Source organism: Zootoca vivipara, chromosome 2 (assembly GCF_965207765.1).
Source record: "Zootoca vivipara chromosome 2, rZooViv2.hap1.1, whole genome shotgun sequence".
Taxonomy (NCBI): domain Eukaryota; kingdom Metazoa; phylum Chordata; class Lepidosauria; order Squamata; family Lacertidae; genus Zootoca; species Zootoca vivipara.
Genome location: NC_142584.1, coordinates 14,343,310 through 14,358,484, shown reverse-complemented (window position 1 = coordinate 14,358,484; position 15,175 = coordinate 14,343,310). Strand labels below are relative to the sequence as shown.

The following is a 15,175-nucleotide window of genomic DNA, read 5'->3' as shown; positions in this document are numbered from 1 at the left end:
GGAGGAAGTAGATCAGTGGTAGAGGACACGGTTTCTCTGCATGCCCCAGATGTAATCCCTGGCAATGCCGTGTAGAACTGAGAAAGACTTCTTCTCTGACTCTGAAACCCAAAAGAGTCACTGCCAGTCAACAGTAGGCAGTTCTGAACTATATGGACCAACTGTCTGACTTAATGTAAGGCAGCTTTCTAAGTTTTTCTAAGTGCGATCAGTTCAATGAGGTTTTCTCCCAGTATAGCATTGCAGCCTAAACTTTTCATTCATTCCCAACATAGGAAATCCTAATAAAAATAAATAAATGACAACTCACCTGGCTCTGTTAAAGATGGCTTAACTTTTCTCCATTAGACTTTCTTCGTATTTTCACAAATATCATCTGTAGTGGCAGGGACAAAAAAAAGTGGGAGGGAAGCCCTGTTGAAAAAGTATTGGTTTCATTTGCTTTGTTTCAGGGGAGGGAATATGGCTTTTCTTTTTGAGCTTGCAAACATGCATGCTCAGCTCTTCCGATATGATTGGCCTTGCTTATCAGACAATAGATACAGCCTTGATTGTTTTTACACTAAGCCACTGCTAAGCCTTAGAGCAACCTTGATACCCATTCCTACTCCCATTTGAAATAAATGGCTCAAAACCCCTCACTTTTCTACATGGGAGTAGGATATACCTTGCCCATGAATTCCATAAGTCTGGTTTTAAAGGGGGAAATTTTTGCTGGCAAAAATTCTTTAAGCCTATTCAATTCCACATTCTCTGACTTAGCTGATGGAGTCAGCCAGCGGTCTTGTTGTTATCAAGATAAGGTATAATCTCTTTCTTCATCCACCACATATTTTACTGAATGGCAAAACCAAAAGAATAAGTTGCCAAACAATCTCTTGAAATATAAAGGCTTCCTTTAAAAAAATGACAATGGACAAAGAGGGTATCTTTTTTATTGCAACTAGCCCTGCTTTGGATTCCCCCCATTAAAACTACGCATGTCTAAGTTTTGCTTCTAAATCATCCTCTCTTCGTACTGAAACTCTGCTCCTTCCTCCCCACTTCTAATACAGGTGGTTGTGAATGCCTTGGTGGGAGCTATACCATCCATTATGAATGTGTTGTTGGTCTGCCTTATCTTCTGGCTGATTTTCAGCATCATGGGGGTTAATCTTTTTGCTGGGAAGTATCATTACTGCTTTAATGAGACGTCTGAGTATCGATTCGAGATAGAAGAAGTCAACAACAAGACAGACTGCGAGAGGCTCATGAATCCCAACGAAACGGAGATCCGGTGGAAGAACGTAAAGATTAACTTTGACAACGTTGGTGCAGGGTACCTGGCCCTTCTGCAAATTGTAAGTTCTGCCTTTGTCACTTGACTTCTCCTGGAAAGTAATCGGATATCTCTGTTCAGTGTTTGATGGTTGCAAATATTGGCTTCCCCATGTGAAGTCCCATGCAAATTCATCAAGCAAATAGTATCTTCTCGCCTGTGGAGAGAAAACAAGACCCCATTTTAATCTTTAGGCTAGTTAGGTTTCAAAGAGAGAAGAAAAGCTTAACTATTACCACCTTTCTCCCATTTACCAGTCAGGATTCAAGAGGTTGGGTTGTTCTTTACAGTACTTGTAGGGGTTGCCAGTGGCAGATTATCGTCTCCTGAGCAGGGTGAAGTCTGAGCTAGGTGATTGGGAAACTTTGTGAAAAGAGAAATGTGGCAGCAAGGAAATGGGAGAATAGTTGGTTGAGAATTTCCCCCAACCATTTTAGATGTACTGTTCCAGATATTTTGCTTTGCTGTTTGCAGAGAAGGCTCTTGTTGTAAAGAACTGAGTTTGGTGGCTGCCAGGGGACCACCAGGGGTCAGCAGAGAGTCCAGGAAGTTGGGACCAGGGCTCTCCAAGTGAGAAGCAGCGTCTCGCAACATCATTTGGAAGATGGTGCTGAGGCTTGGGAGGCGGTGCAGAGCCAGGGGGATGCTGAGAGTGCAAGGTTCCCAGAGAGAAGGCTTGAAGGGTCGGACCAGAGCGTGCAGGAGGGGGAGGCTCCAGAGGAGACAGGACTGGCTCCTCAGCTGAGCAGCTCAGGTGAAGAGGGCGCTCCACCAGCCCCATCACCCCAACAGCGGAGGGGGGGGGGAAAGAGGCGCAAGCAGAGGAGGAGATTCAAGGCGCCAAGGGTGTTCTGTTGGCGGAAGTCCCGACGGGTGGTGCTTCCAGTTTCTGATTCGGACTAGGACAGTCGTGGACTTTGATGCTCTGTCTTGTACATATGTATATAATAAAACTCTGTAAAAACCAGCCACAGAGTTTGGAGCCGCTTACTCATGAGGAAGCAACCAGCATCATTACAGTGGCCAAGAGAATTTGCACATGAAATCAGTTGTTTCCGAGCACATTAGTAAATTCCCCCCGAAGGAGAAAAGAAACTTGACCACAATCTGAGTGACATGGATTCATAAGAAATGGCATAACCAATTGAAGGAACCATCAGCCGACAGGAGGGTCCATGTTATTCAGTTTGCCTTCACCCAAACCGTAGGTGGAAAAGGAAATATGACCTTGTGCCAGTCACTATCCCGCAGACTATATCGAAACAAATTGTTGAATATTTTATGTGCCAAATGACCTACAAAGAGATGCTCTTTTATATAATCCTCCTGTACAGGTGTTTTCTTTTGTTTTTAAATGAGAAAAATCATTTCCCTCTAAAATAATGTGTGTTTCCCTCTATAGGCAACCTTTAAAGGCTGGATGGACATAATGTATGCAGCAGTAGATTCTAGAAAGGTAAAGTACATCCACTTCTGTCACTGTTATCATAGAGCTGGTATTTGAAACAATGTTTTTTCATGCCATTCTCTATGTACAAAGAATGCCACCTTGCAAGGTCATAGCTGCAAAAAAAATTGCCCCATTATCCTGATCTAGCTGTCCCTAAGACCCCAAGGACTGCCACTGTATATGCAGAATATGTGATGCAGAATCCTGCAACACTGAAGTGGGTGGAGTAAACCCAACCCTGCCAGAGCTTTATGTTCACTCTGGCTTACTATGGAACTTTGGGTCAGGGGACGAGCATCAGATTTTAGGATGGTGTGGGAGTGGCCAGAGGAGGAATGGTGGAGAAGGCCTTCCCAGTCCGACCCTTCTAGAGAAGAGGAAGACAGTTTAGATTTACAACAGGGGTTTGAGGGAGGTCACAGCTCAGGCTCAGATGAGGGGAAAAGTTGGGAAATAATGGGAGAGGAGGAGGAGGAAGAAGAGGAATCACGGGGTGGGGTGGGGGGGACAGCTGGCAGACAGAGTCTTTAGAAAACATTCCAGACACTCCATCTCCCAGAACCCAACAAACCTTGAAAGTAGGAAAGCAAAGAGCTCGAAGGCAGAGGGCCCATAGTAGCACCCATAGGTGAGACAATGAGCTAGATGAATGAGGAAGTGGGAGAGACCCGGGTGGTGGAGATTCACTCGGGACAACGCCATTATCCAAGAGGCTGGGTTCTATAGGCTCTCTCTGTAAAGAATGAAATAAAATAGGACGGTCAGAACATTCCTTGTCTTTGTATGTTCCTGGGCAACCAGCCGGGAGTTGCTGGCAGCAGTCTGACAAGGGCGTAGAGCTGACGGGCACAAAATTGAGAAGATCTATGATTTAAAAATATCCATTTTGGGGGGCCCAAGTTTGGCCTCACTCATATTACAAAAGGTTACCAAAGTTATTGTACCCTTAGGGGGACAATAACTTCAGAGACCATATTTGATGATAAAAAATGAATGAATGAATGAATGGCAAAGATTTTCAAGTCTTTGTTAAATCCCTCTTACAGATTGCAGCTTCTGAAATATGTATATTGTTTTCTCTTCTGCACACAGCAAGATCAGCAGCCCAAGTATGAGGACAACATCTATATGTACATCTACTTTGTCATCTTCATCATCTTCGGATCCTTCTTCACCTTGAACCTCTTTATCGGTGTCATCATTGACAATTTCAATCAGCAAAAGAAAAAGATAGGTCAACATTTCATACTGACTAGCATACAGGACCCTCAACCCCCCCCCCTTTTTTTTTTAAGATGAAGAGAGTGCACACAAATCCCTGATACTCTCTGAGTTAACTTCCAATAAATAACCCATGGAATTCCCTGAAACTTGCAGCTTATGAAAGAACTGATTCACACATGCAAGTTGCCACTACAGTTGCCACATGGTGGCATGGTTGTGCGAATGTGTCTTCTTCACAGAGAGGACTTTTTTGTCCCCTGAAATGAATGTTTCTGTTTCAGTGATTTTTCACCATACTGAAACAAAGCATTCACACCAGTCTCACACAAAGGACTTGCTACTTGGAGCTGCCATCATACAGTTCCATTTCAAGCAATTATTGTACCACACTTTGAACTTAGATCCAATAGCTTCTTCAAAACTACTAAATATATTCTAAGTTCTGAACTACCAAGGACTAGCATATCTTCTCTCATTGTCTGCCAGTGACAATGTGATTCCCCCCCCCCATTTTTTATTTTATTTTTTACCTCATAGAGTAAGGAGAAATGGCTACCCCACTTCAGTTGTACCTTCATCTTTAAGCAACGGTGAACAGATTGTAACCAGCTTTATTTCCTTTTCCTTCCTTTACTTTGGAGGTCAGGATATCTTCATGACAGAGGAGCAGAAGAAATACTACAACGCCATGAAAAAACTGGGCTCCAAGAAACCTCAGAAGCCAATTCCAAGGCCTCTGGTGAGTTTTCGGGATTATTCTCAATATGCTGCTCCTTGTACACTCAAATAAAGTCTTCACACTTTTCCAGCATCCAGCTCTTGCTCTTTGAGATTTGATCCCTTCTTATTTTGAGCTGGCGTGGTGTCATGGCTGAGGCACAAAGCTACCTCAGGAAGCCCCTGCTTCAAATCTCACCTACCAGCAGATAGCCTTGGGCCAGCTGCAATCTCTTAGCCTCAGCTCCCCATCCCCAAGCTGGTGGGAATAACAACATGCATCTATCTTGCATGGTTGTAATGCCCATAATCATGTGCATGAAACACCCAGAGCTGGAACCAGGTTATAGGCCCCACCGCTTCTTCAAAGTGCCCCGTTCCAACTGTCCCACCGCACCTTGTCACGTGGTTATGAGCTTCAAGCCACCCATCATTTTAATTTCCCTGCGGTATTCCAGAGTGGATACAAAAATCAAGAACATCATGGCACTGTGGAAAAATCAAAATGGTGGATAATTTCCCTGGCACTGTTACATAATCAAGGGGCCGGGAGCAGGCAGGAGGGTCAAATGGCAGCACCAAACAGCCTTTCTAGGGCTCTTGGACCATGGCACATTGCCTAAGACTCACTGCCAGCCCTGAATACTCAGTATTATTATGTTTATGTTACATTTAAGTGATCTCCTGAAGCAGCATAACGGGGCTGCGACTATTCTTCAAAGGTGGTTTAATCATTTGGGTTCTTAGGAAGAAGGTTCTTGCACTCTGGCACACGTCACGGTGTTCCGTTGCGCCAGAAGCGGTTTAGTCATGCTGGCCACATGACCTGGAAAGCTGTCTGTGGACAAACGCCAGCTCCCTTGGCCCAAAAGCGAGATGAGCGCCACACCCCATAGCTGCCTTTGACTGGACTTAACCGTCCAAGGGTCCTTTCCACACGTACCTGGTGATGAACAGGATTGTGCGGTGTGTTTCACCCTTTGCTACAACGATTGTGAGGCCAGATATGTTTATTATTATTTATCATTTATTAAATTTGCACACCGGCCTGTACCCGCATGTCTCGGAGCGGTTACAACATAAAGACACGATATAAAAACATGCAATATAAAAACAACTCAACAAACCACCACCACCCCCATCCACACATGAGGTAAACACACGAACCAGCTGCAATAGAGTGAATTTATTGCAGTGAATTTCCCAGTACTACAAATACATGCATCCTCCTAACTCTGCGTTCTTCCTGTCCGGTGTAACAGAATAGAGTCCAAGGAGCTGTTTTCGACTTTGTCACCCAACAAGCCTTTGACATACTGATCATGCTGCTCATCTGCCTCAACATGGTGACTATGATGGTTGAGACGGACACGCAGAGCAAACAGATGGAAGAGATCCTCTACTGGATCAACCTGGTCTTTGTTATCTTTTTCACGTGCGAGTGTGTGCTGAAAATGTTCGCCTTGCGTCACTACTACTTCACTATTGGCTGGAACATTTTTGATTTTGTGGTTGTCATTCTCTCCATTGTGGGTGAGTATATTGGCATTTTTCTGCAGGGCGCATGCAGCGCAAAGGCCTGCACTTGCGAGAAGAGAAAATGAGTAGACATGCATCGGATTCCGAGTAAACTTGCATAGGATTGTGCAATTAATACAGTGGCACCTCGGTTTTTTAATGTCTCTGTTGACAAACGTTTCAGTTTTCAAACGCCGTAAACCCAGAAGTAAATGCTTCGGTTTTTGAACGCGCCTCAGAAGTCGAACAGGAAACGCGGCTTCCATATTGAGTTTTCCATATTGCGGCTTCCGTATTGATTTTTTGGTTTTCGAACGTTTCAGAACTCGAACGGTCTTCCAGAACGGATTATGTTCGGAAACCGAGGAACTACTGTGCTGCACATTGACTTATTGCTGCTTCCCTGCTTGTAAAATCAGAGCAGGTCAGGTTTCTGTGGGGAAATAGTTTGGGAAGGAAGTTTTGAGTGAGGAAATAGCTGCTCCCCCCAAAAAAACCCGTTCTTCTGCTTAAACTCTGCAACTTTCTAAGGCTGCTTTCATTTGACTAATTGCATTTGTACCTATAAACTACCCTTCTCCAAATGGTCCTATGCTGGATCACAAAATATGACGATTAAAAACAAATGCAAATTAACAGAAGCCAGCCTTTCTCAACCTTGGGTCCCCAGATGTTATTGGACTACAACTCCCATCATCCCTGACCACTGGTCCTGCTAGGCTGGGGATGGGAGATGTAGTCTAACAACATCTGGGGACCCATAAGCATAATAAAACAAAACCACAAAACAGTAACAAACTAGCAGCACACAGCAATGCAGGAGGAAGACAGCCGCCAAACCAAAGGCCTTGGTAATGATTTTTATTAACTGGAAAGTGTTATCAGGAGCATATTGCACCAATTAATCATACTTCGTGCCATTAGTTCCTGGGCCCAATTTAAAGTGCTGGTGTTGACTTTACAGTCCAGAATGATCTTTGTTCTTGAAGGACAACCTTCTCTCATATGGGCCCACCTTCATATTAAGAGCTCCCTTAGAGGCCCCATGCTGTGTGATGGCTCTATTTTTAATGCAGTGCGCATTTATGCAAGGTAGGGCATTGTCGGTGCTGGAACCAAAGGTGTGAAAATCTCTTTCTAGGGATTGCCTTGCTTCTTCCTTGCTCTCTTTTAGACAATTGGCCAGTAGTTCTGTTGAGCATTTGGGGTTCTCTGGATGACCTAGTTTTGTTCTATATATTCTGCTGCTGTTCGCATTTTCCAAAAGCGCCGATGCCTACTTTGAACATGCAATTTGGATTGTTGCCGTTTTTAACATTTTGTTTTTTGTCTTAGCGATTGGTACCCATTTAGAGGATTGTTGAATAGAAAAACAAGGTATAAAAGTTGTTGTTACACGGGGGGAAATTTACCACACACACACACACACACACACACACCGGGATGTTACATCTAGCCTGATCCTAAACAACAGAGCAAAGTAAACAGAAAGGAAGAGAGATCATACTATTTTATGATTCATGGGATATAACGAGGCAACAAGCATTGCCTATCATTTTATAATGGTCATAATAAAAAGATGAGGTGCCCTTGTAAAAGGAAATTTGCTGATATGGCTCATGAGCATTTTGCAAAGACTCAAATACTAAGGATATTGAGATAGGAAGACTGCCAGACTCAACGAACCTAGTATGGCGTTTTTCTCCCAAATATGGCCAGGACTACCTGCTTCTGGGGAAATGGTATGTGATTACTTGAAAGAATTGTAACACTATTTTTTCTCCTTTCCCCCAATCTCATTTAAGGTATGTTCTTGGCTGAAATCATAGAGAAATACTTTGTGTCACCTACTCTCTTCAGAGTCATCCGTCTGGCCCGTATTGGCCGCATCCTGCGCCTGATCAAAGGAGCCAAAGGGATCCGCACCCTGCTTTTTGCCTTAATGATGTCTTTGCCTGCCTTGTTCAACATTGGTCTCCTGCTCTTCCTAGTTATGTTCATCTTTTCCATCTTTGGGATGTCCAACTTTGCCTACGTCAAACATGAGGCTGGCATCGATGACATGTTCAACTTTGAGACTTTTGGCAACAGTATGATTTGCTTGTTCCAGATCACTACCTCAGCTGGGTGGGATGGTTTGCTTTTGCCCATCCTCAACAGGCCACCGGACTGTGATTTGACTAAGGAACACCCCGGGAGTGCTTTCAAAGGCGACTGTGGGAATCCCTCGGTGGGGATCTTCTTCTTTGTTAGCTACATCATCATCTCCTTTCTGATTGTGGTGAATATGTACATTGCCATCATTCTGGAGAACTTCAGCGTAGCTACGGAGGAGAGCGCCGATCCGCTGAGCGAAGACGACTTTGAGACGTTCTACGAGATCTGGGAGAAGTTTGACCCCGACGCCACGCAATTCATTGAGTACTGCAAGCTGGCAGACTTTGCCGACGCTTTGGAACACCCTCTCCGCGTCCCTAAGCCCAACACTATTGAACTCATTGCCATGGACTTGCCGATGGTGAGCGGGGATAGAATCCACTGCTTGGACATCCTGTTTGCCTTTACCAAACGGGTGCTGGGCGATAGTGGCGAACTGGACATCCTGAGGCAGCAGATGGAGGAGAGGTTTGTGGCTTCCAATCCATCCAAAGTGTCTTACGAGCCTATCACGACCACACTGCGGCGCAAGCAGGAAGAGGTCTCTGCATTGGTCATCCAGAGGGCATACCGGGCTCGCTTAGTAAGGAGGGGCTTTATTTACCGAAAGAACATCTCCAATAAGATGGAAAACGGAGGGACAAACAGGGAGAAAAAAGAAGGTACCCCATCCACAGCGTCCCTCCCATCCTATGACAGTGTGACTAAGCCCGAAAAGGAGAAACAGCGAGCTGAGGAAGGGAGACGGGAAAGAGTGAAAAGGCAAAGAGACACCAGGGAACCCAAATATTGAGATGATCCGTAACATTAATAACTCTAGGGGAAAAAAGTATGAGCGTAAAAGATTGTTTACAAACTTCCCGATAAAATATATATCAATAGTGAACAGCTGTGGAGACACTTTACCTGAAGATCCTATACCAAACATAGTCTGCTTACTGTGTGACCATGTTGCATCTCAAAGCAGTGATCTACCACCTGTTTAACGGACCCATCTAGGCAAATATATTTAAAAAAAACAGGAAACAATGCAAAGGCGGGGTAAAAAAAAAAGGATTTTATACTGTTTGGGCAGGTGGATACTGCATGTTCCACATCAGTCAATGCAACTTAGGACAAACAAGCAAAATAACACACACACACACACACACACACACACACACACACACTCTTAAGGAAAAACAAACAAACCTGCTGCTTTAGGATTCGTATATATTTTTTCCGAAGCAGCCAAAATGGATTTTATTTTTCTCATTTTATTGAAAGGAAACCCAGAACAAAAACAAAAAAACCATCACTTTGAAGGATTGGGTTGCTCATGCAAAACTAGATTTTCATACTTGACATTTAGTTTAAGCACCAAAAAAAAAGAAGAAGAAGAAGAAGAAGAAAGAATAAGGGGGGAACAAATTGAGCAACGAAAAAAGCTGAAACGAAACGACACATATTTAGCCCATGTCATTTAATCATCATAGTTCCTTTGGTATTTATTATCTGCATACTTCTTTATTATATGGGCTTCACCATGGTTTGGGAGATGGGGATAATCAGGTGTTTTCAGCCTGCCAAAACTCGCTCAGGCTGATTCCAAAAATAAAATTAAATAAAATTGTGCTCGTTTCAATGCATAGAAATGATTTGCATGATGGCATGCTGTGATCAGGAATCATGCATGAGGAATCATAAAATCACAAGACACTCAATATGCTGTCCAGGCCTTGCGTTAAGCCATATGTTCGAGGCACTCCACTGACTACAGCACACTGTATTGGGAGAGTTACTCTTAGCTATATCTATGCCCTTCCGCCAAGTTACCAATCCTTAGATCTTTCCATGCACCTCCTCTAGGAAGAACAAAAATGTGAAACCAACCGACGGAGACCTGTTTATGTGTATGTTTATTAACCATGCAGCCATATATTTTTCGTACTTTTTAAAAGAAACACAGCAAAAACAGAAAATGCTGCTCTTAAAAGCCTTCTGATGGAGAAAGACCATGCAGCAATGGTTTCTTAATACAATGTCGCTGTCAAAGAGTGCTTTAGGGTTCAAGAAAACCCACCCGGTACTTTTGTTTCCTGCAATACTCACAATTACTCTTTAGTCTCCATTCCGCAGCATAGCTAAGTTTTTCCCCCCTCCCCTGTTAGAGATGAAAAAGTGCTATCGGAAACAGCACGTTATCTTTCACAGGTGCAATTTTCAGCAGATCTATAAAGCAATTTTATCGAGGAGGGTAGGGTTACGATAGGGAAGTTTACAGCACTGTGTGCCGTATTGACATGCCGGCGGTTGCATCCTTTGGGATCGTTCTGATGCAAGGAACTCAACAATGGGGCACGAGCTGATTCCCAGAAAAGTGGCCTCTACTTAGCGTTCTTCCATTGACAGACTTCCTGCAGCTTGCAGTCTTGACATTGCACGGTTTTCTTTGCTTTTTACATTTGTTTCTTTATTATTATTTTTACAGAAAAAGCAAACCAAAATGCTAGCAACAATAACCATAATGTTAAAAACCTACGTTTAGTAGAACATCTCACGTTTGATGAGCAAAGTAGCCATGTGACAAGGGTGCAGCGCTGAGAGAGAAAGTGTCCTATATGTCATGTGCCTTCACCAACTTTGCATTTCATCCCACATTGTTGTCATAATTTTAATCAGTCCTGCAAAATTCAGGTAGGGATGAAAGAGCTACCTCTCAAATTGTCTTAACTCTAAATTGATGGGAGTCTCACCCCGGGGGGGGGGTTGAGGGGGGAAACTAAATTTTGTGTTTCTAGTTAGTACCTGGGCATCTCAATATTTTGAAATGTTTCATTGTGTCACCTTCGACGAGTCGATCATACTGAGAATTCAATTGTGTGGGTTTTTCTTTGTTTTTTAAGGGCACAGCAATAGTTCTCGCTGATGGGCCCAAGGTTGTATTGAACTATAACCAACTCTGTTCCATCATGCAGCTTAAAAGAGAAGGCATAGGCTGCTATGAATCCTTTAGAATGCCTGGTTGCAAAAAGGGAGGTGTACTGAACTTTTTATAGGGCGTGATGAAAGAAAACAAGCTGTTTGAATGTGGACCAAATAAATTGTATCTATAAAAGGGCAAAAACACACAGACAAAATAATTACTCAAAATATTCCAAAAGCAAAACAAACAAATAGCAATGCCTTTTAGATAGCTGGCAGAGGCTTGGCCTATAGAATCTCGCAGCCTAGATGCCCACAACAAGGGCCATGTAGAAAGCAAGCCATTTGATAGACATCTGTGCCAAGTTGGACTTTTTAAATGCATAGTCTAGCTATCATGAAATCAGTGGAAGAATTCTGCTGTACCAGATACCACAAGGAACAAAACATTTCTATCCTGTTAAACTTACCCCACTTACTCCTACAATGTGTATAATAAAATAAAATAAAATAATACATGCATATGTACAGGCAACATTGTAAACAGCACAACAACAACAAAAGCTGGAAAATGTGGTTGAACTTTTTAAAAGAATATTATAAATACTGTAATATATCATTTTATTTTATTGGCATGCCTTTTTGTAAATAACAAAGGACTACAAAAAATTAAATAGAATGGCTTCTGGCATATGCCACTGTCCATGTTTAATTTTATATCTATATATAATACATTTTTTCTCTTTCTTTTTTCCACTTTTGAGACAATGTCAACTTATGTACATCCCCACAGGGAGAGGAGATAAAGCCTCCCAAACAGACACAGAGCAAAGCTTTATTGCAAAGTTACCTTTACAACAATGGAAATATTTAGACTATATTTTGGTTCTGAGGTGCAATATATTTTGACCACTTCTATGCAAGATTTGGCTAAATGTCATAATTGTTCTTTAGCTGGACTATTGTTCCATATGGAAAGCTCGGTACATGTAGTGTTTGTGCTGTCAAATTTTACTAAGCAATTTTTAGTAAAAATGCCCTGCAATCTATATTTACATTGGGTCATTATTTAGCGATACTTGAACTTTCTTATGTTACACTAGCTTTACTAACAAATAAAAGTTATTAACAAACAGCTTCAGAGCTGAGGGCTATGTCCTACTAAAGTGAATACTTCTGCTTTTTCTAGTTGCTACACTACATTTTTTTGGGGGGGGGACAATTGTTTAAACAAACAATCAGCCAAACTTCACAGATATTGTGGAACTTGCTCCGTATTTTTATATGCATCGTAATTTAAGCAAAGCATAGAATATTAGGGAAATCTTACTCAAAAATCAACAATCACAAAAAGGTAGTTTGATACGTACAGACAGCATATAAAGATATATAGAATCAAATAATTTGGCAATAAAGAAAGGAGCCTATTAGTTTAACAGGCATGGGCAATGCTTTTTTGAAAAAGCATTAGAAAATTAGAAATCGGAGATATCTCAAAATCATTGAGGACAGTTAGAAAATGTACATTTAATTTTGATAGTGCTAATTTTTAAGCTCAACATTTTGTACTCCTCATCACCACCAGAAAAGGTGCTGTATAGAATTTTGTTGAAATGTTGTTTTTCTGAGAATATTTAAATTAGTTTTTGCTTTTATGTTCTTTTTTCCTTTTTTGGAGTGGTAGAATTAGTAAGAAAAGGCAATCTGGTTTTCTGGGCTGTCTTATTAAATGGGCAGTGGAGATTTATAATCAGCCAACAATGAATGGCAGGTGCTTTGTGAAATTGACATGGAAGATCTTCAATCAAATCGCAACCAGGGGGAAAAACACTCATACATCAAGTCATTTGGCATAAATACTATGGCTGGCTGGGCTTGCAACTTCTCACAAACTCATGCTACTCCAACCATCCTCTCCCTCACAAAAAACAAAACCAGAACTTGAGGGTATTATTGTTAATACAATTTAATGGTATAAATGGCAATAGGCCTTGGAAGCAAACATAATTTCAAGACTGCATTTATATATATTTTTTGGACACATATAATTCTGACAATATTCTTTAGAACAGTGGTCAGGTTGTGACAAGTTCCTATATTGAAAATGCTGGATATTTTAAAATAATATGACCGACTTCCTTTGTTTTCTTTCTTCAACTACTTGGATTGTTTTTATGAAGACTCCAAGAATTCAAGTTTTCCTTAACCAACAGACAACTTTATGATGCAGAAATGCTTAGTAAAACTATGTAATTGAGAAGATAATCAAAACTGACTTGTGCATGAAGGGGGAAATCTAGAATTCAAAGTACCAATGTTACAGGAAGTAACGTTCTGATCAATGTTGTCACTTTTATCTGTGGAATTTTTCTGGAGGGTAATGAAAGGAAATCCTGCTTCTTTTATTCTCGACACATTTTATTATTGAGGGTTTAGAATAAATATTACTCCTAACTTCAAATATTCTAACAGTGCAAAAATGTGCAATCCTATCTCTAGATTATTGTTTCACTAGGAGGAATGAGGAGCTTTTCATGAAGTTAGAAAGCAGAAAATGTTTTGCTCTTCAGGTGGGAAGTTGCATATGTATATCCCTGTTTTTGTCTCTCTATTTTGTAAAGACATAGGACAAAAATGATATTGCCCCAGTTTCACCCTACACCCAGTCCTCCCATTTAAACTTTTAAGATAAAGGGAAAATGCTGAGGAATCTTAAACTCAATCTGAGTTTTCATAGACCCGTTAGGATTTGATATCTGCCATAATCCCTCTTGCAAGTGCAGATTGCCAGTAGTGAATTATCCTTGGGGAGAAGCCATTATTCAGTGGTAAAGTACTTTATTTTCCTACAGAAGGTTACAAGTTCAGTCCTAGACATCTCCACATAAAAGGATCAGGTAAGATGTGATGTAAAATACCCTCTGCCTAAAGTCTTGGGGAGCTGCTCCCAGCCCACTGGGCTAAATGAGCAAATAGTCTGACCTCATATACGGTAAATTGGCTGCTCCTTATTAGATAGTTTGGTAGCTCATTGTGGTCATTATACGAAAACACACTTTAATGATCTATGTTGCTGCCACTGCTAGCCAAAAAACATGAAATGAACATTCCCAGTTCGACTGCACATGGGAAAGTTGGTTTGATGTGTGTGTTCTGCATTTCAGCGGTTAAAAAAAAAGTTTATGTAGCAATCATGTTAACTCTTAAGAATGTAAGGGAACTGGGCCTGCTAGGTTGAGAATTAGCATGTAGTTATTCTCAAATGGATAGTTGTGGCAATTATCAAAAAAGCAGGGTCTGGCCATCCAGAAATCGTCAATTATGGTTTACATTTGTTTCTTGCACTGATAGACTGCGTGAAAACCTTTGGTGGGCATCTGAGAGTGATCTTGCCAATAATTTTTAGTTAAGACGCCAGCCTGAGCATTGAAAAATAGAGATTCAGTTTTATTTTTTTACTCTGCTACAGAATCTCTTGTCATACAGGGTACATTCAGGTACAATGAACAGGTCCAAATTTGGCCCAGTGAGAATGTTTCCTTGGGCCGAGAGTCTGATGCTTGAAACTGGTTGCCTTGTGGCAACCAATACAAGGCAACAGTGTGATCTGATATTCGTTGTTGATAAACTGAAAGGTGGCTTCCTGTACAGGACAGAGGGGCCGCTTCATATTTCATGTTGTAAAGTATTTTCAGTATGAACGTAGCCATGTTTGACAACGAGGCATATGTGACCTCTTACGTGTTTGCTGGCACACATGCAAGGTTGCGGTGCCGGTGTGGCTCTGAAGCATTGCTCAGTCTCCTAAGCACCAGCTGGTTCGAAAAAGCCTGTCTAAACATATGAAAGTTCACGTGCACCTCTGGGGGGATGAATGGAGAAAATAA

The 15,175-nt window shown here is 41.7% G+C and overlaps 1 protein-coding gene across 2 annotated transcripts in view; it reads left to right on the top strand.

Moving 5' to 3' along the window:
* The window catches only part of SCN8A (sodium voltage-gated channel alpha subunit 8), a 65,847-nt gene extending 55,836 nt beyond the window's left edge, over nucleotides 1-10,011 (top strand). For both annotated transcript variants that reach the window (XM_088661346.1, XM_060272013.2), the window contains 6 exons: nucleotides 1,056-1,340; nucleotides 2,721-2,774; nucleotides 3,861-3,998; nucleotides 4,627-4,731; nucleotides 5,972-6,242; nucleotides 8,033-10,011. In XM_088661346.1, coding sequence (XP_088517472.1) covers nucleotides 1,056-1,340; nucleotides 2,721-2,774; nucleotides 3,861-3,998; nucleotides 4,627-4,731; nucleotides 5,972-6,242; nucleotides 8,033-9,177 — 1,998 coding nt within the window. In that variant the 3' untranslated portion in view covers nucleotides 9,178-10,011. The remainder of the gene's footprint in view (nucleotides 1-1,055; nucleotides 1,341-2,720; nucleotides 2,775-3,860; nucleotides 3,999-4,626; nucleotides 4,732-5,971; nucleotides 6,243-8,032) is intronic.
* Nucleotides 10,012-15,175: the final 5,164 nt, after the last annotated feature.